The 22,098-nt window shown below is 44.7% G+C and overlaps 3 protein-coding genes across 5 annotated transcripts in view; 1 reads left to right on the top strand and 2 right to left on the bottom strand.

Moving 5' to 3' along the window:
* The window catches only part of LOC149341790 (centrosomal protein of 120 kDa-like), a 38,635-nt gene extending 32,194 nt beyond the window's left edge, over positions 1–6,441 (top strand). For both annotated transcript variants that reach the window (XM_089543979.1, XM_089543977.1), the window contains exons 19-20: positions 552–784; positions 3,745–6,441. In XM_089543979.1, coding sequence (XP_089400105.1) covers positions 552–784; positions 3,745–4,075 — 564 coding nt within the window. In that variant the 3' untranslated portion in view covers positions 4,076–6,441. The remainder of the gene's footprint in view (positions 1–551; positions 785–3,744) is intronic.
* LOC149341789 (lysosomal alpha-glucosidase-like) lies at positions 5,265–13,209 on the bottom strand. Its single transcript, XM_089543980.1, has 3 exons — positions 12,869–13,209; positions 9,538–11,891; positions 5,265–6,402 (listed from the first exon to the last, which is right to left on the bottom strand). The coding sequence occupies exons 1-3, from the start codon at positions 13,075–13,077 to the stop codon at positions 6,011–6,013; spliced, it is 2,955 nt and encodes a 984-aa protein (XP_089400106.1). The 5' UTR covers positions 13,078–13,209; the 3' UTR covers positions 5,265–6,010.
* A 605-nt stretch (positions 13,210–13,814) lies between these two features.
* On the bottom strand, positions 13,815–22,052 carry Cks30A (Cyclin-dependent kinase subunit 30A). 2 transcript variants are annotated; one of them, XR_016282963.1, is made up of 4 exons: positions 21,867–22,052; positions 21,466–21,593; positions 17,604–17,844; positions 13,815–14,316 (listed from the first exon to the last, which is right to left on the bottom strand). XR_016282963.1 is itself a non-coding variant. In XM_089543976.1 (3 exons), exons 1-3 carry the CDS (start codon positions 21,923–21,925, stop codon positions 14,234–14,236), a joined length of 270 nt encoding a protein of 89 aa, XP_089400102.1. In that variant the 5' UTR covers positions 21,926–22,048; the 3' UTR covers positions 13,815–14,233. The 2 variants fall into 2 exon arrangements, 1 of the variants encoding a protein (XP_089400102.1); XM_089543976.1 differs by lacking the exon at positions 17,604–17,844 and having other exon boundaries at positions 21,867–22,048.
* Between the last annotated feature and the right edge of the window lie 46 nt (positions 22,053–22,098).

Here is a 22,098-nt window from a genome sequence, read left to right as displayed (position 1 = left end):
AGGGCGTGCTCGTGAAGTCTGTTTAATTAGCGACAGCGTGTTTTCTTTTTAAGAGAGGGCCATTGCAGGAGAACAGTTATATGTGAATGACCTCACATCTTCTATCACTAACCTCACTGCCAATTCTGACGATGACGTGCAGAAATTCATGTTTTATTAATGCGAATGCCTGCGCTAAAAATTTGTTTTGTGATTTCAAAGTATATTTGGCATCTCCAAAATGCCTAATAATTTTCACCTGCAAATATCTGTTTACTGATTGAGTTCTTCAAAATTTTTACCTCCTCATTTAGTATTCCAGGGTTTATAAAATGTGTTTCAGGTACTGAGTGCATGCTTGCGCACATCTATGTGGAAGGGGCAGGTGGCATATTTGGGGAATACTAACTAGGAGTTTTCATCCAGCTAAGTACCAAAAATTTTATTCAGGTTACGGTAGCAAGCATTTCATTCCTATTACATATGGGGACGGTGAAGCTAATCCCTTGCTACACCTTGCTGCAGTTGCCTGAAGTGCAACCTGGAAGTCTGTTTTCGTACTGTCCCATTAGGCGGCACTGTTGAAAGAGCGGCATGAAGCACTGCGCCAGAGAGAACTCTACAGGGAGCGGTGCGACCATGCTGAAAGCGAACTCTTGTCCTGCAAAGAGCGTCTCAGGCAAGCACAGCAGCGCGACTTTGAGGCTCGGCGGGACGAAGTGGAATGTCTGTACCAGAAAGCCAAGGCACGTTTGGAAAATGATCCTGTCCCCATCACAAGCACAGCAGGATCGCATGCCAGGAGGTGAGAACTTGCTTTCTATTGTCATTTAACTGTGATTGAACTGATCTGTTTACTTTAACTCCTGAAGAGCAACAAATATAATGCAGTTTTTCAAAGGGCTCCTATCTAAGCTTGGAAATTTTCAGCAAACTAGTGCTGCACATGGGGTTTGTGTACATGATCGTCTGGACCAAGTATAGTACAGAGCTCTGTTTTTTGCGTTGAGCACACAAATTAAAATGAAAGGCTGTCTGCACTCTGTGGCTGTGGTTCCAAGCCCCTCTCATGGAGCTGTGATATCACATATGTAACTGCAACGCACTGCCTAATTAGGAGATTTGTTTCTTATGCCTGTAGCTGGGCTGCTGTTTCACCGATATATATATATATAAAAAAAATTATGGGCACTTAATCGCGTCGGCACTTGCTGCGGTGGCTCAGTGGTTATGGCGCTTGGCTGCTGACCCGAAAGACGCAGGTTCGATCCCGGCCGCAGCGGCCGAATTTCGATGGAGGCAAAATTCTAGAGGCCCGTGTACTGTGCAATGTCAGTGCACGTTAAAGAATCCCAGGTGGTCGAAATTTCCGGAGCCCTTCACTACAGCGTCCCTCATAGCCTGAGTCGCTTCGCGACGTTAAACCCCAATGAACCAAATAAACCAAACTTAATCGCGTTACATGTTGAGAATACGATAGCATTACAGCCTGAAGTCCGCTTGGCCTGTTTCCCCTCCTCCATCATTGCTGCTCACCACCTACACCAAGCCTGTGCATCTGTTGATATTTCATCTTCAACAACATACTTCCATGGTCATCCTCTCCATTTGTGGAGATTTTCCACTATGGCAGACACATGTGGCACTCATTCTGGCTTCATTCCAATCTGATGCGCGGAGCTGGCTAGACACGTCTGCACACAACCAAGGGCTCCTTCCAACTGACGCCGAGTACGCCACCGTGCTTGGCCATGTCATGTGACCAGTGCACCTGCCAACTGCCAGTGCACCTGCCGACCTGGCCATGTCATGTGGTCTCATGACGCCACTCGCCCCGTTCACCATGCTCAGTCATGTGAAGTGGTCTTATGATTTTGCACGCCCCATTGACCAATTGGTGCGTGCTCATGTCACGTGGTTTCATGACATCGCACACCCGCTCTACCAGTCAGGGAATTTTATGACAAACACTGCCGAACGCCGCCAGACATAACTGGGCTTTCTCAGATGACGCTTTTAATGCTCAACAAAGGGTACTGCACACATGCAAACAAGGACAAGAAGGGCACAGCAACAGGTTTTAATGCTATCACATTAAAAAAAAAAAAACTTGTTCGAGGACATTTCTTTAGCATTTCTTTAGCGGCTGAGGTGAAACTCAGCGTTCTGTGTAGCCCAAGCTGGCGCCATTCCTTCTTTTATAGCATGTGACGAACACTGGTCACTTGGGTTGCCATACATAAAAAGTGACAAAGAAAGCAGGGAATGCAGTAGCTCATGATAAAAAGCTAAGGAAAGGAAACTGGCTAGTGAGGGACGCTCCCCAAGACTCATATGTAGCTATCTGAATCTTATGACCCGTCCTAGAATACCCTATGCCTTTCTTGGAATGTGTTCCTTATTTTACTAGGTGCTTACCTACTCTTGACTATGAGATAGACTGTGAATCTTTCTTTTCAGTGTGAATATTTCTTTTCAGTTTTTGTTCGCTTTTACTTTCTAGTTCTGTGGCACATGAAAACCTTGATTCCTCGGACACATACATTGGATTCATTTCCCGAGCATAAAGAATTTAGGTTCAAACTGGATGCTCAACTAATCTGAAAGGCGGTGCTCAGTCTGCTACCTCATTTCCGCTGCCGAAAATTGCCATTGCATTTCGACTACATCAGCTCGAAACAAGCATTTCTGGAGAATATTAAAATATTAAATACTAAGATTTTCTTTTTTCAAGCATGAGGTCTTTATTCTTTGCATGTAAAGTATGGGACATTGTGATGTGTAAATGCCTAAAGAAATAAATGCCAAAGAGCCCCTTTAAATAGAAATCAAGTGAATGGTAGCCAAACCTCGCGCTCACTGTAGTCGTGAGGACTTTAGCCTGAGAACTCTTACTACAAGCGAGCACTTTTTGCATGCTAGAAGGTCGGTGGCTCCGCCAGCCCCACCACTGAGCGCGGAGCTTCCTGATCCACCGGAGCTATGCGGCTTATTGACCGCGGCCATGGTGGCTGCCTGACACGAAAAAGGATCAAACCAATAGCCATCTCTCAACTTGTGTACGCAGGAGCGAGCTGCGGAGGAGGGCGCGAGCATGAAAAAGTCACCAGGAAGGGCTCACCAACTTTCGCTCGTGATTGTGGGCTGTTTGCTGCATGTATAATGTATTATTGTAGCAGAAGCTATACTAAGATACCTAACTCGCACTTTGCGTGCCTAATCGCCAACCTTGAATGACCTTGGTTGAGCTATGGCTGGTGTTGCTATGCGCTTATGCCTTGCCATGTGACCAACCTTGCCTTTTGATCTTGCAGTTGGTGTGGAGGTGAAGAAGTCATGTGACCTTCGCATGACACATTGTGATTGTGGCGTGATGGAGTGTGGGTGTGACGTCAGCATCGAGAGTTATATATAACTGAGAGCTTCACGCCGCAGCTTTTGCTACGGTTAGCTTGGTTCGGCCAAGTTGAATCGCAGCCTAAATTTTTTTTGGTTCAGATGTTCATGACAGCACAATGCAGTGATTGAGATTTGATGTGCTCTCCTCGGAATGTGTTTCAGAGCCCCTTTAATGCGAGGATACATATTTATTTTTAGTTGCTGTGCTTATACAAACTTTACTTTTACTTTGGCAAGTCCGCATGCTAAGCAAACAGTCTGTGTCTTACAAATGTAGTTTCTCAGGTGGTCGTGTCATTCTTCACCAGTTTCACGGTGAAACCTTTGATACATCCTTATAGTTTTTAATTGACTGATCTCACGCAGCCCATCAGATGACGGTGCAGCATATGAGACACCAGAGAAGACACCACCTCAGCATTCGGCAGCTGCCGTGCAAACCACAAGTGAGAGCACAGGACACTCACCACCTCCGGCACTCCCATCAGCCACTGGGAAACAGGGCCCTAGTTTACCTGTAGCTGGGGAGCATTCACCACCTGGTGCATCTGCCTCCAGTTCCTCGTGGATGGAGCACATGCGGAGGCTCATTGAGGAGCGGGACATGCTGCTGAGTTCGGGGCTTTACAGCAAGGACGACATCATTATTGTTAAACTGAACAAGCACATTGCTGACACTGTTAGAAAGCACGTGTGAACTTCCAAGGGGAAGCAAGCAGTGGATGCATGCAGAATGGGAGGTCACAAAGGCTCTTTTGCTTGGCACCTCTTCCTATTCTCAAGAGGAAAAAGGTATATCCAGCAAGGTGTTCACAGGCACACCTTATGCCTTAATTCATGATCCTGCCAGTGCAAGCTACAAATGACCGATTGCTTCGTTGGTTTGCGGACAACACTTATGGATAGGCAAATTAGTAACGCTGGGCAGATTCTGGCATGCTTGGCTATCTTCGCCTGGTGCTGGATAACGTTTGTTGCAGGCTACTATCCAAGCCTTCACTCAGTGCCTTTAAAGAACAAGTACTGCCCTTTGATGTGGCCACGGGAAAATACCAACGCAGTGTAGCGGGTAGCACTGCTGTGGTGAGTATGACTCGTTAGGCTAATCCACTTGGTTTACTGACATGCTTTATAAAATGGCACTGGAGAGGTATGCAATATCATGTTTATAGTGAGCATAGTCATGTGTTACCATTCATTGCCACAATCATCTCAGCCAAATGTTACTGCACTGTGCCTGGTTGATAGTACAGAGACTGCTAAAGAGCTTAAAGTCTAGTGACATTGTCGTGCCACAGCTGACACCATAAAGGCTTGTAAAGTGCATAGGCACATTTATTGAGGCTGTCATCATTGCGCATTTGCCTTTTGCTGTGAGGTAATGGAAGCGACCATTGTCACTGCACAAGTGATCAGATCAGGTACTTTGGATGAGTTTCTCTAGGCCATTGTGAGCCCTGAAATCTGACGTGCTTAGACAGTCGTGACTATGTGTTGTATTCAGCGCACATGTTCAGTAGCAATCTTCTAAAAATCATTTCGGGCTATTGAAATACATCCCCACAGGCATATTTTACAAATGCTTGGATTTTTAGTTGAACAGAGTTATTTTTGTCAGCCCGAGAGTTTCACTGGATACTAAATGTGTAAACAGGCTAGTGTACTTTTGGCTCATCTACAGTGTAGATCAACCTCATACCAGTGCTAATGGTGTATAAGGACCACATTTCGTGCTTTATGAGTTTCAGGTAAGCAGCATATATAGATGAATGTTAGTCAAGCTTCATCGTGAGTAATTATACACCTTTAGTACATAATTTCGATAACCTATTGGTGACAATATAAATGCACTAATTCAAGCTTATTGATGACATTTTAAATGCTGCTTACCTAATATACTGCCTCTTCTGGGTCAATAAGGATGCTTGGAATGAAACGAACTCAAATTTTTATGTTTCTATAAACTAATTGCATGTTGTAAATCATTTCAGAAGCATCTTGTATTTGTGATTTATTTAAATGTATTTACCACAGTGCAAGATGAAATACTTATGACAGTTAATAAGAGTTAAAAATTCCTAGTTAGCTTTATGCTAGAGGTAAAACACTAGGTTATTTGATGCACAAGATATTTATTGTTCTTTTGCTGATAAATAGAGAACAGTGCCAGAAACATGGTACTGAACACTTCATAAGGAGCTGTGTTTGTTCGCAATACTCTAGCAGTAATGATTTATCACAATGCTCAAAACATACTTCAAGGTACTCATATTCATCATATAAATTGCAATGGAATCACATTTATCACCGTGAGGCATGCATTGCATGCGAATAGTATGATCAATCATCAAACTGTGTATAGTGTACTTAAAAGTTTGATGGTGTCCAGCATTTAAAGTTGTATAAAAGAAATGCTATCTTATCCTTCAATCTTCGTTTGGTCACTCTGCCCTATTTTACTATGAAGGATTGATCTTTGCAGCTAGCCCTCATTGAGAAGGAAACTGCAGATCACTTTGTTTAATATAATGGTGTTATTAATTTGTAAATAATGAGCTGCTTTTCCCTGTGAAGCACTATTCTTACCCTTGCATGTTTTTAATACCACATCTGCTCTTGACATAAAGGAGCATCAACAGTCTTGCTGCTGCGTTGTGTACTTGCGACTTCGTGGAATTTTTATCTGCAGTACATGTGTGCTCAGAAGAGTGAAAATGCACTGCTTGCTGATGTCTGGGATGACCAGTGCATTTGTCCTAGATGTGAAAATGAAATGGTGTACACTGCAAGCCCCGTCTACCATGATTTGTGTAGGTTTTTTGGGCAGTCCAAGGAAGATCAAGTTATTTACGTTAGTGTTAGTACTTATTGCAGGGTTCGTATGTGCATCAACGGAGACTGTTGTTTTGAAAACGTAGTGCTGGTGCATGCAGCCTGACTGTGTTTCTTTTCTTCTAAAGTTGAAGTGGACTTTGGTGCCAGTATGTCTCTGGGCTGGTGAGTCAGCGTGGATGTAAACCTCACCTGTAAAATGCAGGCATAAAAGGAAATGTTATTGCTGAATGCAGTTGTGTTGTGTTAATAAACACTGATTCCGACAAGTGAACTGAATCCACTTCGGTTACCCTGACTGCACCACCCTATCGCCGCCGCGGTGGCTCAGTGGCTATGGTGCTCGGCTGCTGACCCGAAAGACGCGGGTTCGATCCCGGCCGCGGCGGCTAGAATTTCTTTGGAGGAAAAATTCGAGAGACCCGTGTACTGTGCGATGTCAGTGCACGTTAAAGAACCCCAGGTGGTCGAAATTTCCGGAGCCCTTCACTACAGCGTCTCTCATAGCCTTAGTCGCTTTGGGACGTTAAACCCCACGAAACCAAACCACAAAACCAAGCACCACCCTATCCTAGCAGTCTGTGTGGCCTCATTACTGCCCCCAGTTCTCTGCCATCCTTGACTGTGTGTTCCTTTCCTTGTGAATGCTCACTCACTGTAATAGAGCATTGAGGACCTGTTCTGTGCACTATATGTTCTGCCATTTTCCCATCACCGATATCATTGCCAGTCTCTTACCTTAAACCTTAATTTTAGCCAGAATAGTACTCATTGTCCTATTCATGCTGCTACTTTCTGCCTCCTAATGTTATACCCAACACTGTTCTTCCCATTGCTCTTTAAGCTGCTATTATTTTCATTTCGAGCATTTTCATGAGCTTCAGCTTCATAGATGAACACTGGCTGGACATATCGGTGATATGTTTTTCCTTGGGGGCTATCAGCTGCTGTTCATCACTTGAGGGTGTCAGTCAAATACTTTCCTAGCTAGCATCTAACCTTCAGCCTCATAGATTATAAGCACTGGTAAAATACCACTTAGTTGTTGTTTGTCGCTCATGGGTATCTGGCAAATGCATTCCAATCCATTTTTATCCTTACCATATTTCTCCGTCATGGTCTGGTGACCAGTTTGTGGCCTCTATATATTCTGGTAGCTCGTTGCCTGTTGGAGAGTGCTCCCACACCAGACTTACCAGTAAAAGCTCGTTAATTTGACCCCAGTTAATTTGGAAATTCAGATAATTCGAACTGCCGGCTCGGTCCGGGCCAACACTCATGTAAACGTATAGCGTCGTACGCTCGCTAATTCACATGCTGCGGGTATTGCACCAGTTAATTCATATGGGTTCCCGAAGGAGGCCGCATCCAGGTATGACTGGCGCGGCAAGAAATGGTCGAAGCAGCCCTACTCAAAACACAAGTTCCATGCTGCCGGGTTGCCCACGCACCTCCTATGTGAGCGTGACGGTGGGCATGACGACGAACGGACAGCCCAGCAACGGAACAGTCCGACCGCTTAGTTTCAGTTTCACTTTTTCTTAGCTTCGTGCCAGTCCGCAGCGACGGTGGTGGCGACGGCGGTTCAATCAGCCAGCATCTACCAGCCAACGTTACCCAGTTGAGCACCGTTTCAGATGCCGAGTGCCGCGTTGCTGGTGTTTTCTTTCCCCATTTTAGTGCGAAAGCACTACCTCACTAGCACAGCTTAAAAACCCAAGGTGTGTGTGAAGCCTCAACCTTTGACTGAACGCGACCGGTAGAGGCCTTGCGCAGCTGCTCCGTTAACGTGCGGAATGAGCACCCCCTCCCCCACCCCCCAACACACACACTGCACATAGCTGCCGATAGCAGCTGACCATAAAAGAGAGTTGTAGCGTAGCGTGATCTGCTTCTGCAGGCACCCCTGTCACAGTGACACGTGACCACTGAATACGCCTTGACTGGTCTCAACGTGGCAGGCATGCACGCAGATGACGGGCACGTGGCGCCATCTGACACCCTCAGGGTGTTCTGCGCATGCGCAGTGGTGCCTTGCGGAAGCGGTTCACTGTAGTGGATCGCGCTATGCTATAACTCTCTACAGTCTTGCATGCAGCTGGTTGCCTTTCAGGCTGCGTTGACTCAAGTGCTTTCGCACGTCCTACTCAGCTTAACTATGTTAAAACCCTAAAAATTGGCAAAATTGGCAAATTGGTTTTTGAGGAAAGGAAATGGTGCAGTATCTGGCTCACATATCTCAATGGACACCTGGGCCACGCCTTAAGGGAAGGGAGGAAGGTGGGAGTGAAAGAAGAGAGGTGGAGGCCTCCGGTATAATTTCGACCACCTGGGGATCTTTAACGTGCACTGACATTGCACAGCACATGGGTGCACGCAGTAAAGCATTGATGGAAGCGTAAAAAATGGTCATTTCCACGCTGTTCTCATCTTAATATCGGGAAACCATTGCCCAGTATTTCACCAAATAAATTTACCGTGATGCAAGCAGTCCTTGGCTAAATTTTTTTCGGGGTCATTCGAAACTTTAGGATAATGCGAACATTTCTTCCTGTCCCTTGGAGTTTGAGTTAACGAGCTTTTACTGTAAACATTTTTTTTATGTATTTGTTTACGACAGATCTGTAGAAATTGCCTGATGCAGTGCATTGCAGAATAAAGGTTCCAAGGATACACTTTCGGATGTGTTATTCTTCGCAGCACAAAAATACACCATTACTGTGGGCTAAAATGATATTGGTTGGGACATAAACTCAACGCGAAAATTACGAACACATAAGCAAGGATCACTGCAGTTGTCCGTGTCTGCAGCGATTGTCTGCATCTGTGGGTATATCTTCCTTTTGCGTTTGTGATTTTTGCATTGCAGTAATGTCCCAAGAATGTAACCAACTTGCCCACATCTCATTTTACTGAATGGCAGTACATGTCAACATCAGCAACTAATTCACTCCCGCCACGATGGTGCTGTGGCATACCTAGTTTTGCAGTCAGGCAAACCGATATTAAGTTTGGCGCTGAATATTCTAGGCCAATGCTTTGCATAAGTATATTAATTGGTCACTTTCAAACAGAAATTGTGCTAATCTTAGCAGCACAAAACTAGTTTTGACTTTTTTTGACTGTATAATTATATTACTTCAGTGGCAGCTTTGGCAATGGATAACTTGAACCATGAGTCTGCTTCAGAATTAAAAAAAAAAATTAACTAGATGGCGATCATCTTTAATTTTGCAACATCAGCATATGGCATAACAAATTCAATTTTTTACTCCTGTGTAAAGTTAACCTCATTGAAACAGATTCACAACCAAGAAAAAATCTCACCTTGTGCCAAAAGGAAGCCATCTTCATCTGATTCATTGAATGAGAGGTGTTGCTTTGCTGCTACTATCAGTGATAAACGGCTTTCCTGTGTCAGTGATACTGTGACATTTGGTCTCCTGACGACCATGATATACCCTGCCCTTAGGTATGTTGGTGTTTGGTATTCGGACGCCACAACGTCCTTCCACCTGCTCTCACTCTTCTGTGGAATGTAGGTGAATCTGAAAAAGTCGTAGAACTCTTCGTTCGGGAAGTACACATCCCTTGTGCTTGTCCCTTGCGTCACAGAGGGTGCGACCATCAGAGCTGGCCCGAAAAAAAACTGATCCGTGATTTTCCATGTAGCTCTGTCACTTGGAAATTCGAAAAACAATGGTCTGAGAAAAGGCTGTCCACTAATGCTGCACAGCTTCAGTTGTGTGTACAGGTAATCGAGCATGCTGTAGCGCAGCTGGATTGCTAGCCTTGCAACTTCTCGCACCTGGATGAGTGAATAAGGGTCGACATGCACCTGGCCTGCTTGTCTTGTAGTGAACATGTAAGTGCTGAAGGCCATCAGCTGGTACCACCTCGAGCAGAGCTCGTAGCTTGCAGCTCCACGGGAGCCGCAAATTGCAGACCCATATATGGGCACTCCGTAGAGGGACATTTCCAGCATGTGCACCAGTGCATATCGAAGCATGGGCCATGTTGCGTCATAGTTTGTCCCATAGTGGCCACCATACCTCCCGCTTCCATGGTGCGTTGATGCGCTCATCAGAAGAAAACTTGAATGATTGGAGTAATTAGACTCAAACACATTGGCTATTACATGTGCATTCCTAAGTCCATATGCATTGTGCACTTTGATGTGAAGAACATTACCACTGTGCATTGTATCCATGCAGATTGTATTTGTGAAGATTGGCTCTGATGCAATGCTGACGAATGGAAAATTTACACTGTTGTTTTTGCACTTAAGCATAGTAAGACGTGGATATGTTCTGACTGCTTCTGATTCACTGATGTCAACAGGGGAATTCTGGTCGAGAGCTATGCCAGAGAACCGGGTCATCTTCTGCAAGCTGAGGAGGTCCTTTACAGCCCAGATGAAATAATTCTCGCTGAAGACGTCAAGCATGGCATAACTGATATTTGGCGCTGGATCTACTGGCAAACACTCCATAATTTTTGTGCTGTTCTTGAGCAATACATCAAGCTCTAGGGCATAGTGGTAAGGGGAGTAAATACTGTTTTCTTTATGTGTTTTTGAAACATGAGGTGGGCGAACAACAACAAATTTTTGATTTTGCTTCCTCAGAAGAGACCTCGTTCGTTTCCATTCGGTGAAATATCCATTGCTCTTTTGCCCCCGTGGTACTTGCGACACAAATTCTGAACTAATGCAGTCAGATTCGTGAGGAATATGAAGACTTCTGAGTTGCTTTATGATTCTGTATGAGGCATAGTTGTCATGCCTGCATGTATGAAAACCCATTGCCCACAGTGGTGGTAACTTAGGCCTTCCCAAAAATGCTGTCATCTGTCTGATGACATCAGAAGGCAATGGTCCCATAAAAATATGGATATCAAGATGCTGTGCATCCAGTACTTGAAAGGTGGCTGCAGGGTATTTAGTGGTGCTAATGTGGATAATGCTTCTTGTTGCCAGAAGGGTGCCATGTGCTAAGCCATCATTTTCAAGGCATATATAAAAGGGATGGACGCCAGGCCAATTGAAATCATTAGGTGTGGTTGAGACTCGACTCACAAGTGTCCACTTAGAAGGCATATCATGGTGAAGAGAGGTTGAGGACCTGAGACCCAGACCATACAGGTTATGCGATGGCAGTACAACGGTGAGCTCAAGCACATCTTCAGTGATGACAAGAGCACCTAGCTTGGTGTTCAGTATGCTCCGACTGCTGGAACTGCAGCGCTTTACGTTCAGGTGGAAAACCTGCATATTTTCGTGTTCATCTTCTGTATTTGTGTATTTCACATCATACTCCGGATTCGTGATGTTTTCTTCTGCCTGGTACTGCGGTGCCTTAAAGAGTGGCTCTTCTGAGTCTATTTTGTCACTCAGTGAGCTCTCAAAGATTTGTAGTTGAACATGATGCCTTGACCATTGTGTTCTTCGAAAGATAATATTTTTAGCGATCGAACGTAGCAGTGTATCGTTGACATCTTCATGCAAGTTGAGGCCAAGATTAACCTGACTGGTGCTATTACTGTCTTGGATTTCGTACTGGAAACATGTCGGGAATCTATGGTAGCAATATCCCCTGTTCTCTTCGGTCCAACAGCAGCCAGCAGCTTTGCAGACCTCTTCGGTGATGTCTTTATCATTGATCACACTTCCACAGCTCACCCTGTAAGAATAATTTTTAACTGTAACTAAAATGCTAACCTACATTTACATCAAACTGCGCATTGCTTGAAATTATTGGTTACAATGTAAAGGAGTGGCAAAACTATTAGCTTTTGTAACACTAGCCACATTTTACTGCCAATATCAAATTATCCGCGTCTCATTTCCTGCCAAGTTTATCTTTCTTGCATTGTAAAAGCTTACGCCTGCATATTAACACAAAATGCATTTTGGTAGACCCCACTATATCTCAGGCATTTGTGTGCGTGTATATAAGCTTGGACAACCCAACCTGAAATAACAAAGTGACATGTAACATTTACTGGTGGCACCATGTAGCTGCAAGAACATGAACCAGTAATGATATAAACTGACACGAGAGAGCAGGCAAGTGCCTCGTTTCATCGTCGTTTGTCTCATTTTTGGTTTGTGTTCTCATGGCTGCAAGAAGCCACTGATAATCTTTGATCGTCACTCTGTTATTTCAGGTTAGTATGTCCATTACTGTACAACTGAGCTAGTAGGGAAAAGCACATACAATTGCATATGTAAAAAGGGGCCAAAGGACATGCGACAGGAGTTGTGCAGCATACTAAGCAGCACTTCTTGCCATGATTTAAGTCTCAAACAAGCAAGTCTGCAATGCTGCTAAGGTGTTGGTTGACAAACTTGGCGAGGGGAAAAAGCATTTGCTAAATCTATGAAAAAAAAAGAAGTGCCTGAAACAAGTGAGACAGCCTAGTACTGCTTCATTTTGAGTGGAACAGAAATGAAACTGTATATTGGCTACACTAGTAGGCACCTTTTTTTAGGAATCTTTTACTTGCGACTGCAAACAAATGCAAGATACAAACTGTAATGGGCTGGAAAGTACTGCTCCAAGCCTCTTGGAGCACATTTTACACACAACCATTTAGGGCTGATTTGCAATTCGGTAACTACATAGCAGCCATGAACATGACAGCCGCAGGTGATTACCTGAGCTCGACATCCAAGTAGCATGGATCCTTGAGGCCAATCCAACGAGGGAGTATGTATACTTCCAGCAACAGTGGCAGTGCAAGTGCGCACATCACACACAGGATGAGAGCACCAGCTATAGAGCCAATTGTCTTGTAGAGTTGCCTGTGTGCTAACTTTCGTTCCCAATACTTGATGGTGGCTGCTGAACTCAGACTTCCTGCCATCGCATTCACTCATTTCTTGCCAGCATGTCTGCACAACATGACCTGCTGGAAATTTGCGTGACTCATTTGCAGTTGATTCTGATAGCGTTCTGCAAACTTAGCCGGGGTAGATAATTGCCTCCCGGCTGCACACAGAAGCAGAGCAATAAAAGACTATCTTGTTCAGATAATGCCCGCTCAAGGACTATAAAGGCCTTGCAGACAGCATAGTAGCAGCCTCTCTTAAAATGTGCTGTCTCTATTACAGTGCACCTTAACAGTTTTTAGTCCAGTATTTTGTAGACAAAGAATTCAATCGATAAATTTAATTTACATTTTTAAATGGCCACGCATCAAACATGGATGTCAAACTCTTTTCTGCAGTGCGTTATCAGTAGGCATGGTTAAATCTGGCATCCTCTAGTCACGTAAACAATGCACATCTTTGCACATGCACCTACAGAACAAGCGTTTGCCAAATTCAGATGTCCTGTACTATATATGCTGGATTAAGTGAGCATTAAATTCCGAGTGCCTAATAAGTGTACCAGTATGCTTCTTTGATTGAACTGGCTTGTGTCCCTGCACTTCCACCTCACACTTTGCAAGGAGTGCATTCGAGCTAGCTCATTGCATGTTGTAGGGTAAAACTCTACAGCAATGTCAGACAACTTTCATAATCAATAAAATAAATTTATTCACTCATTCATACAGCACAGTAGCCCGCAGAGGTAACAAAAGGATGGAGGGGAAACATGTGGGAAAGAAAGACGTTTAATATGTTATTTTGCAGGGTGCAGCAAACAGTGACATGTAGGAACACAGAAGAGGTAATGGGCCAAGACAAAAAAAGACTGAGAGGAACACGAAACCTCTGACAACCTGATAGCAAAACATACAGCTAATGCCCACTGACAACAAAAGGTCTAGGGTGTGATGGCATCCTGCACCAGAGTGAAAAAAAAAGGCGGGGGGGGGGGGGGGGGGGGGGGCGGAAGGAGGACTGGGATGCAGCTTCCCAGATTGAAGGGTGCTTTCTCTCACTTCCCACTTGACCACAAGCTGCAGCAGACCTCATTTCATCATCCGCGTTGGATTTGTACAGTATTTACAATGATGGGGACAAAGGTGGCAGCTGCTGCATAGCACCAGGACACCAGACTTGGCCCATCGATGATCACATGTCATTCCTGATCTGCTCCGCCTGGGTCGGAGCACTGGAATCTTGCAGTGGCCGCCTAAACAGCAGGATATGGGGCTCTGCAAAATGAAGGGAGGAATGCCATGTCACAATGCTACACAAAGGATCCATACTTTTGGGGTACATTTTACAACTCGCAGAGACAAACTGTCTACACAAGTTGCAGATCGAAAACGTTGAGGAGACGCAGCAATGTGTCAAGCAGAAAGCTTCAATGTGGGTTCACCTCTCAGCGAGTTCCACTGCAGGAAGCAAGCAAGCAGCCGAAACTGGTTATGTCAGTTCATGGCTGTTCGTTAGCAAAGGAACCCCGCTTACTTGTACTGTGAGAAGAAATAAATTGGTTTGGTTTAGTTTGGTTTGGTTTATGGGGTTTAACGTCCCAAAGCGACTAAGGCTATGAGAGACGCCGTAGTGGAGGGCTCCGAAAATTTCGACCACCTGGGGTTCTTTTACGTGCACTCACATTGCACAGTACACGGGCCTCTAGAATTTCTCCTCCAAAGAAATTCAACTGCCGCGGCCGGGATTGAACCCACGTCTTTCGGGTCAGCAGCCGAGCACCATAACCACTGAGCCACCGCGGCGGCAGAAGAAATAAATTAAACCTAGCAAGTTTACTACTATGTTTCCATGCACTAGATGCAATGAACTTGGCATTATACAATACGTTTGTGCAGAAGTTTACAAACACATAGCTGCAGACACCACATGGAAAATCTGCCATGGTTTTGGTCTAATGACGCCCCAAGTTCTGGAATGGCCAGCACAGTCCCGGCTTCTCGACATTCGAGAGCAAGTTTCATCATAGTTAGGCAAAGAAACGCATCAAATATCTTGGCTACTGAGCCAGCTTAAAAGAATAATGGAGATGACTTCATTTTGGAAGTGGATATAAAATGAGTGAACCATGAGCAAGCTATTCGAAGAAACACAGTTGCTTCTGTCACCGACTGATGTCAATGCTTTAATCTGGTTGCATCTTTCATTTGTGGTGGGTATCTGACAGCAATTTTTCAATTAAAGTAGTATTTCCCAAATTTTTATACTGCCATCAAGTAAATTCAAGCTGTTAATTTAATAATCTTTTTGTTCAATTATTCTTTATAAGTACTGTCTATTCTCCTGGAGCACCACTCATTTGTGTTGTTCAGGCAGTGCCAATGTGTCAGCATAGTCTCATGTTGTTAAATGCAAACAAATATCTTGGCATAACTTCCAACACTTTTATGGCATGTTTGTGCCATGTAAAGCACATGATGGCATCTACTTATATATTTCTTGCTGCATAAGCAATACCATCTGGTGTTGCATGGAGCTTACACTCATCAGAAGTCAGCGGAGGATTTATGGGTCACTGTTGGAGGGGTAAACCCATTTGAACCATGCATTCTTTTAAATTTTTTTTCGTTGAAAAATGAAGTTCAGCGTGGTCTTTCCAAGTAAAATTGCTTGAAATCTACCAATCAGCTGCGGCAACGATAGAAATTTTCCCAGTGTTTTCTTTCCACGGACTCCCCGAACTCTACTTTTCACCACGCTGCACCAGTATTGAGCAAGCTTGTTACACTCCAAGCAGTAATATAAACGTGTGCCTGTTCATGCCATGAAAACAAAATGCATGAAACAATAAGAGCATGTGAATAGCATTTCAAAGGTCAGTAAAGCCATTACAAAATGTATTGGCGCCGGGGCATATACAGCTGAACACACACTGAACCTGACGGTCACACCGATTTCGTTTGTTGCATCTAGCTGTGTACTTTGCAGTGTTTATTTAGTTTGCAAAATCAGTGCTTTCTGGCTAGTCCTGTCCTGCGCGGCTAGATTGTTCTGGGCAGCCGATTTCCCTATTAAATCGGATCTGGCTCCTGCATTTTTTTTTTAAACTGACCTCCGAGAGTAGGAAGGATCAACTAATACAAGAAGTGCCTTTTAGCCAGTTGCGCGACGGCCTGGCACTCTGCCATCGGCAGAGTGATACGTAACAATACGTGGAGTGATCTGCGAAAGCAAAGAGTCCACTCATATTTTTATTTCCATGTGCCTAACTTGCGGTTATGTTGTCTGCGACCGACACTATTTGTTCACGGAAACCTAAAACACAAAGTAAAGGCGAAAGCAAAGTCGTCACGCAACTGGCTGAAAGGCATTCCACGCACTGGTTGACTCCTCCTACTCTCGGAGGTCAGTTAAAAAAAAAGAAGACAAGAGTTGGGATGCTTAATCAGATTTAACAGGGAAATCGGCTGCACAAGACAATAATTTGAAGTTTCCAAGAATGCTTCGAGCGTGCAGATCAAGTTCCCGTGGTAAAAAGACAAGCTCAGAGTCCTCTTTGATCGTTCTTTACAACGCCAATATGCGCCGATCACCGGTCATAAACGAATTCGAAGTGCAATTTCAGTGCTCCTGGGGCCACCAAGGATTTGTTGTGGTATCTAGTTTGTTGTTTACACACCCTGCTTTTGTTTCTTGCATAGCTATTTTTCCCACAAGGCTGAAATTTCTGAAAAGTCCTTGTAGTTCAGGTTCCAGTGCTGTGCGCTCGTGGGATGGCGTCAGACGCAGAGACGCCGCGTGCTCAGAAAAATCCCACTTCGCGCGATTCTGCTGCATCTACAACAGATTTTTTAGGTGCTGGAAGCAGCAGTGATGCTGACGATGATATTGCATCGTCAGAATTTGATTGTGACGAAAGAACTACGCAACCTTAGAACAATAAGTGGGCACTGTCCACCCCTAGGCTTCGTTTCCGCTTCTTTTGTTTTTTCACTCATAGAACCGGTTTATGCACCGCACTGATGTCATGAATCTGTAGCTGCTATCTGCCAAAAACAAAAAATCGATTGCAGGCCCGGTAGAAATTCGGGCACCGACCTCAGACTGGCGCTTCGTAATAGCTCAAAGCGGTTCGAGAAAGCAGTGGATATTTTTAGACTGGTCCTAAATCGTCCGAAACGTCTTCGGAAACAGTCTCGTGTAAAATCAAAGCATCATAGAGCATTTTGAAGCAATTTACAGTCCAACCTCCTTACAATGAACATGTATATTATGAATTATTGCTTATATCAAACTGTTCCTAAATACAGTTATGTGATGGCAAGCCGATGAAAACGACATGACAGATGGTGATGGCATGTGTAACGGCGGACAGCCTGGCACGGGTGTTACCGCCCGTGTCACTGCACAGCGTCGTCTTCTAGTCCATGACACGACCCGGGGCAACCGGGCGATCGTCCCGATCACACTAACTAGAAGAATAGCAGTTACGATGAAACACAGGATGTGATGATGGGCGTGACAGAAGGGATGAACAAAGGAGAGAAGAAGATGAAGGGCTTGCCATCACAATGAAAGAGATGAGCAGGTGATGAGCAGGTGAAGCCAGGTCTACGAAGACTGAAGAGCCACAGGTCGCCGGACGCCAATGCCGAGGCTCATGACGCACCCAACAGCAGGGGCTAGGGTACAGTGTTCTATGTGTGGGTGGGCGGTCAGTGGGGTGGTAGGTCGTCGCGTCTTCTGGATTCTCACGTGTGCGGGGGTCTTGGATCAGTGAGCTCGTAGTCGCATTGCCATGTCTTCTGGTCAGGGCATGGGGAGGAGTGGAAGAGAGTGGCGGAGTAGGGTCATATCTGGCAGGCTGGGGCCGGGAGGTGCAAAGCCCTCCTAAGCTCCGGGATTGGGATGATGAGGGAACCCAGCACCTCACACCAAATGTTACATGACGGAAAGCCGATGAAATCAGAATGACCGGACAGATGGTGATGGCATGATTTAATGGAGGATGGCCTAGCCCGAGTGGTACCCACGACACTGCACAGTTTGTTGTCTTCTAGTCAGTGACAATATTTTCAACAAACACATGCATTTCTTACTCTATATATATCAAATGCGGTTTGCCTAAAACTGATAAATCAAACTGCCATGCTGTGCCCGCTTGGATGGCAGGTGGCAGGCTTCGTTTCACTCCATGGATGACTAGTGGTGGTGCAGTAAGCATTAGCGCCATGGTTCACACTTTACCTCCCTTTCACCAACAGTGCCACAAAAGATATAGCGTCGAGAGTAGCTGTTAGGAAAGTGGTCAGAACCAGTGTGCACCTCTCGCACCCGCATATATTGCCTCGGAACAAGCGACATGGTCGCGTGTTGCTTTCCAGCAGTCATCCTCTGCTCACATCGACTGCCGCAGAGCGGAGGTGGTGATGATGGCGATAGCTTTTGTCCTAGCGTCCAAGTTTTTACATGACAGTGCTGTAATGTGAGGAAGCCATCCTAGCTGGCATTTGATCTGCCACCATCGTGTGCTGCAATGCTTAGCAGGGAAGCCAACCTAGCTGACGTTTGCTGCTCAGTGTTATTGTGCCCTCCGCAATTGCCACAAGCGGCTTGAATGCTGCTGAAACTACGGAAAAACTCTCTCCCAGTTGCTGTTCTTTTGCTTCTGAAATGCAAGTTTCTGGAGGAATTTTTGTAATACAAATTTTGTCTATATCGAAACATTTTAGTTTTTTAAGTATTCGCCATAAGGAGGTACCACTGTATTACCTTTTGTAATTTTCAAGCGAGTAATAACACAAAGGGTATGGTAGATATACTCTGTGTTTCTGCAATTTCTTTTGTTTCTTCAAAAATATTTTAGCTCAAACTACAAAGCAATGGACAGGGTTAGGCTGATGATGATGATGAAACACACACTGAAAACATCCGTTTTTTCATTAGCGTCACAAAAAAATTTCTAGCTCTAAAAGTGTTGGATATAAATTCAAGCTTTAGGTAGCTAATTAATAAATAAACTGTAAACAATTTATATGTTCCGGAATGGTTTTAGTATTTTTATATATTGTCTCGTCACTACAATTTTTTTACTTTTTTAATTTCTAACTTTTTTGTGCGTTTGCCAATTTTTTTTCGCAATATTCACACAAACTATTTGTGCTGAAATAACTCCTCAGAAAGCACATTCTATTGCAATCATTCTTACACCTCACATAATTTGCAGGAAAAAATTATCTCTTAGACCTATCAAAGACAATTACATTTCCCGCGGTAACAAAAGAGCTAAGCACCTTCTCTCATACAGCGTTACCATGGAACAGTATGCAGCACATACACCAATTAGTAATGCTACAGATCTATAGTGCATGATTATGATCGTGGAAGCTCATGAGGATCAGTTAAGCTAGCACCAATGAAGGGTTGGCTAGTACCCATTTTAATTTGTTTAAATTTTTGTCTCCATCTGTATGTAGCTGCAGTGGCCAGGGGTCGGCTGCTGAGCCACCTCGGCAGATCCTACGCAAGCGCTGCCAAGGGTGAGCGTCCATCTAGCTCTCTTGCCAACACTGCTACTCATCTTGGACAGAGAAAGCAATGATGACACAGTAAAACAAACATGCTTTGATATTGTGTGACAGGCTGCACCCTCTGTACAGCTTAGTGCCCCTACCAGCAGCTGCAGGTATGCCAGCAAAACAAACAAAAGACCCATTTTGTAAGCGCATTGTATCCATGTCAATGGCAAAATGTGAACCCTTTGTTTTCGAACATTTGAAAAGAGCTGCTTTGGTACCCACATGTACTTTCTATAGCAAAATTTACGGTCACCAGGCCACAGGTGCAAAGTACAGTCCTGAACAAAAGTTTATTGAGGATTACACGCACAAGCAGGACAAGGGTGATGTCCCAACGCTGGAATTAAGGACCTAGACCAGCACATGCTGCAAAAGACTGTGAGAAAGAATTCTAATACGATGTAGCACTAGGCGTCAAGGTTATTCTGTGCCGAAGTTACTGAGGCAAGCTTTCCATCAGCTGGTGTGACAGCTACTACATGACAGCTAGCCCTGCATTTAATTTACGCACCTTAACATATCTGAAATTTAGGTAGTGCACATTCCCCACATGTTGTACGCATTGCATTTCCAATGGTGATATTGTGGCTTCGGGTTCCCTTTCTTAGTGAGCACTGACTACAGAAGGAAATTAATGCAACGTTTCCAATGCTGAACATAACTACAGGGTGGAATAAATTGAAATCGTTTCAAGCAAAAAAGTTTATTTGAGGAACTAACCAACCTAGGTAGTTTGTTTTCTTGTTCAGAGCTTTTAACAACTCCTTATTCACCGTGCGTGCATACTCACTTTTATTTACAATGCTGCAGAAACTTGTGCACTGCCTCTACACAAGCCTGCTCACGGTAGTTTCCTGGGGCTAAAAAAATTGGCAGGAAAACGTGACTTACGTCCGGTTCAATACTTTTTGAAGAACAGCTCCTGACAGCACCAAAAATAACTCAGCATGCTCTACTGCACGCATAGCTGCGCTCCACAGAGAAGCAACTATGAGCAGTGTCCATCCAGGATATTTAACATCAAAGGCAAAAACAGCGAAGTCAAGCAGTTAGCCTGTTCACTACCTACAAAATTTCGTACATTAAGTATTCCTCGAGTGATCTGTTCATCGCAGCCGTGACTTATGACCCATATGTGGACGTCGATTAAAAATGGTGAATATCCAACCGGCTCTTTCCTCTTTGGCGTTGCATAACCCTCCTCGCAGAGCTGCCCCTCCTACTCCACTCTAAGAGTGTGTTCGTCGTATTGTCCCGTTTTCGATTGTTTACTGGATGTTTCTATTGCACTGATCTGTGCCCCTAGTTTGAATTATTCGTAGCAGCGACTTGGGTTCTCTTATGTTGGCACTCCTTACGTTGCACCAGAGGGAAATAAATTTGTGTGCAGTTGACCTACTGCTTGCCATTGTCCTAGAAGGAATGAATCCAGCTCTGAAAAGACTACAGAGAATACTGATGCTGCATCTAGTTTGTTTCATTCGCGCTGCATTTGCTCAAAACATAAATTAATTTCTTGCGTTTCCCCTCGAATGCCGAATAAAACACTTATCCGGCAATTCCTGAGCGTGCTAACGTTTTCGCGGGATCAGTGTAAGTTCAGCGCGGGGAATCCCAAGTCGCCGCTACGAATAATTCAAACGAGGTGCACAGATCAGTGCAATAGAAACATCCAGTAAACAAACGAAAACGGGAAAATACGACGAACACATTCTTAGAGCGGAGGAGGAGGGGCGCCGCTGCGAGGAGGGTTATGCAACGCCAACGAGGAATGAGCCTATCCAACCTCTGTACGATCTAATCTGAAATGACCCATGAGTCATCGTGGAACACCCCGTCACAACTCACCAGGCTCGTGGATCATGTAATGCACCCATCCCTGACTCTGCTGCACTCCAATTCCCCTCCATTCGGTTTCGGACATCAGATGGGTCTTGGGGACAAGCTTGGCGATTTCTTTTGGCAAGACGACGTGCCTGCAACGGAAATCAATCGCTATTGGCGGCTGGAGCCTGACCGGGCGCAAAGCGCGGGTCCAACACCCTCTCTAGCAACGTCGGAGAGGTTTTGGCACTCACAGGACGAAAAAAATTACCGAAAAATAGATTTTTATGCCTAACACAGAAAAGGTAAGCACAACTGTGAGTCGAAAACATAAGCGTGATAGCGCGAAAAAGGAATGGTACGCCATGACACCATATCAGCACCGCACCACTGGCATTCGAAAGCAGTAAAATGGATTTCCTCACCTGTACTCGAATTTATCATCATAATACTTGTCCGAGTAGTAGATGTTCTTGTGTGACATCGTGAGGAGCAATGATGTAACGCCAAAAACGCTCAAATCCAAAGCACAGAAACAAGAGCGACAACCGAACGCGACCAGCTGCGGCGAGCGAACAGAGCTTTTGAATATCCCTCAGCTGCTTCGATTGGCCCACGAGGCCCTCGTGACCTCGCGCGTTAGGGCACGTGTGACGT

The sequence above is a fragment of the Amblyomma mixtum genome, chromosome 5, assembly GCF_055824585.1.
Source record: "Amblyomma mixtum isolate Tamu chromosome 5, ASM5582458v1, whole genome shotgun sequence".
Classification (NCBI taxonomy): Eukaryota; Metazoa; Arthropoda; class Arachnida; order Ixodida; family Ixodidae; genus Amblyomma; species Amblyomma mixtum.
Note: the sequence above shows the minus strand (reverse complement) of the source record. Positions and strands in the feature narration are given on the sequence as shown.

Excerpts from the sequence above, each read along its gene's own strand:
- LOC149341789 (XM_089543980.1), bottom strand. The coding sequence starts at position 13,077 with ATGGCAGGAAGTCTGAGTTCAGCAGCCACCATCAAGTATTGGGAACGA. Across the intron at positions 11,892-12,868 it reads TACTTGGATGTCGAGCTCAG|GGTGAGCTGTGGAAGTGTGA; the intron begins GTAATCACCTGC and ends TTATTCTTACAG. Across the intron at positions 6,403-9,537 it reads TGGCTTCCTTTTGGCACAAG|GTGAGGTTTACATCCACGCT; the intron begins GTGAGATTTTTT and ends TGCATTTTACAG.
- Cks30A (XM_089543976.1), bottom strand. The coding sequence starts at position 21,925 with ATGTCACACAAGAACATCTACTACTCGGACAAGTATTATGATGATAAA. Across the intron at positions 21,594-21,866 it reads GATGATAAATTCGAGTACAG|GCACGTCGTCTTGCCAAAAG; the intron begins GTGAGGAAATCC and ends TTTCCGTTGCAG. Across the intron at positions 14,317-21,465 it reads TTACATGATCCACGAGCCTG|AGCCCCATATCCTGCTGTTT; the intron begins GTGAGTTGTGAC and ends TTCATTTTGCAG.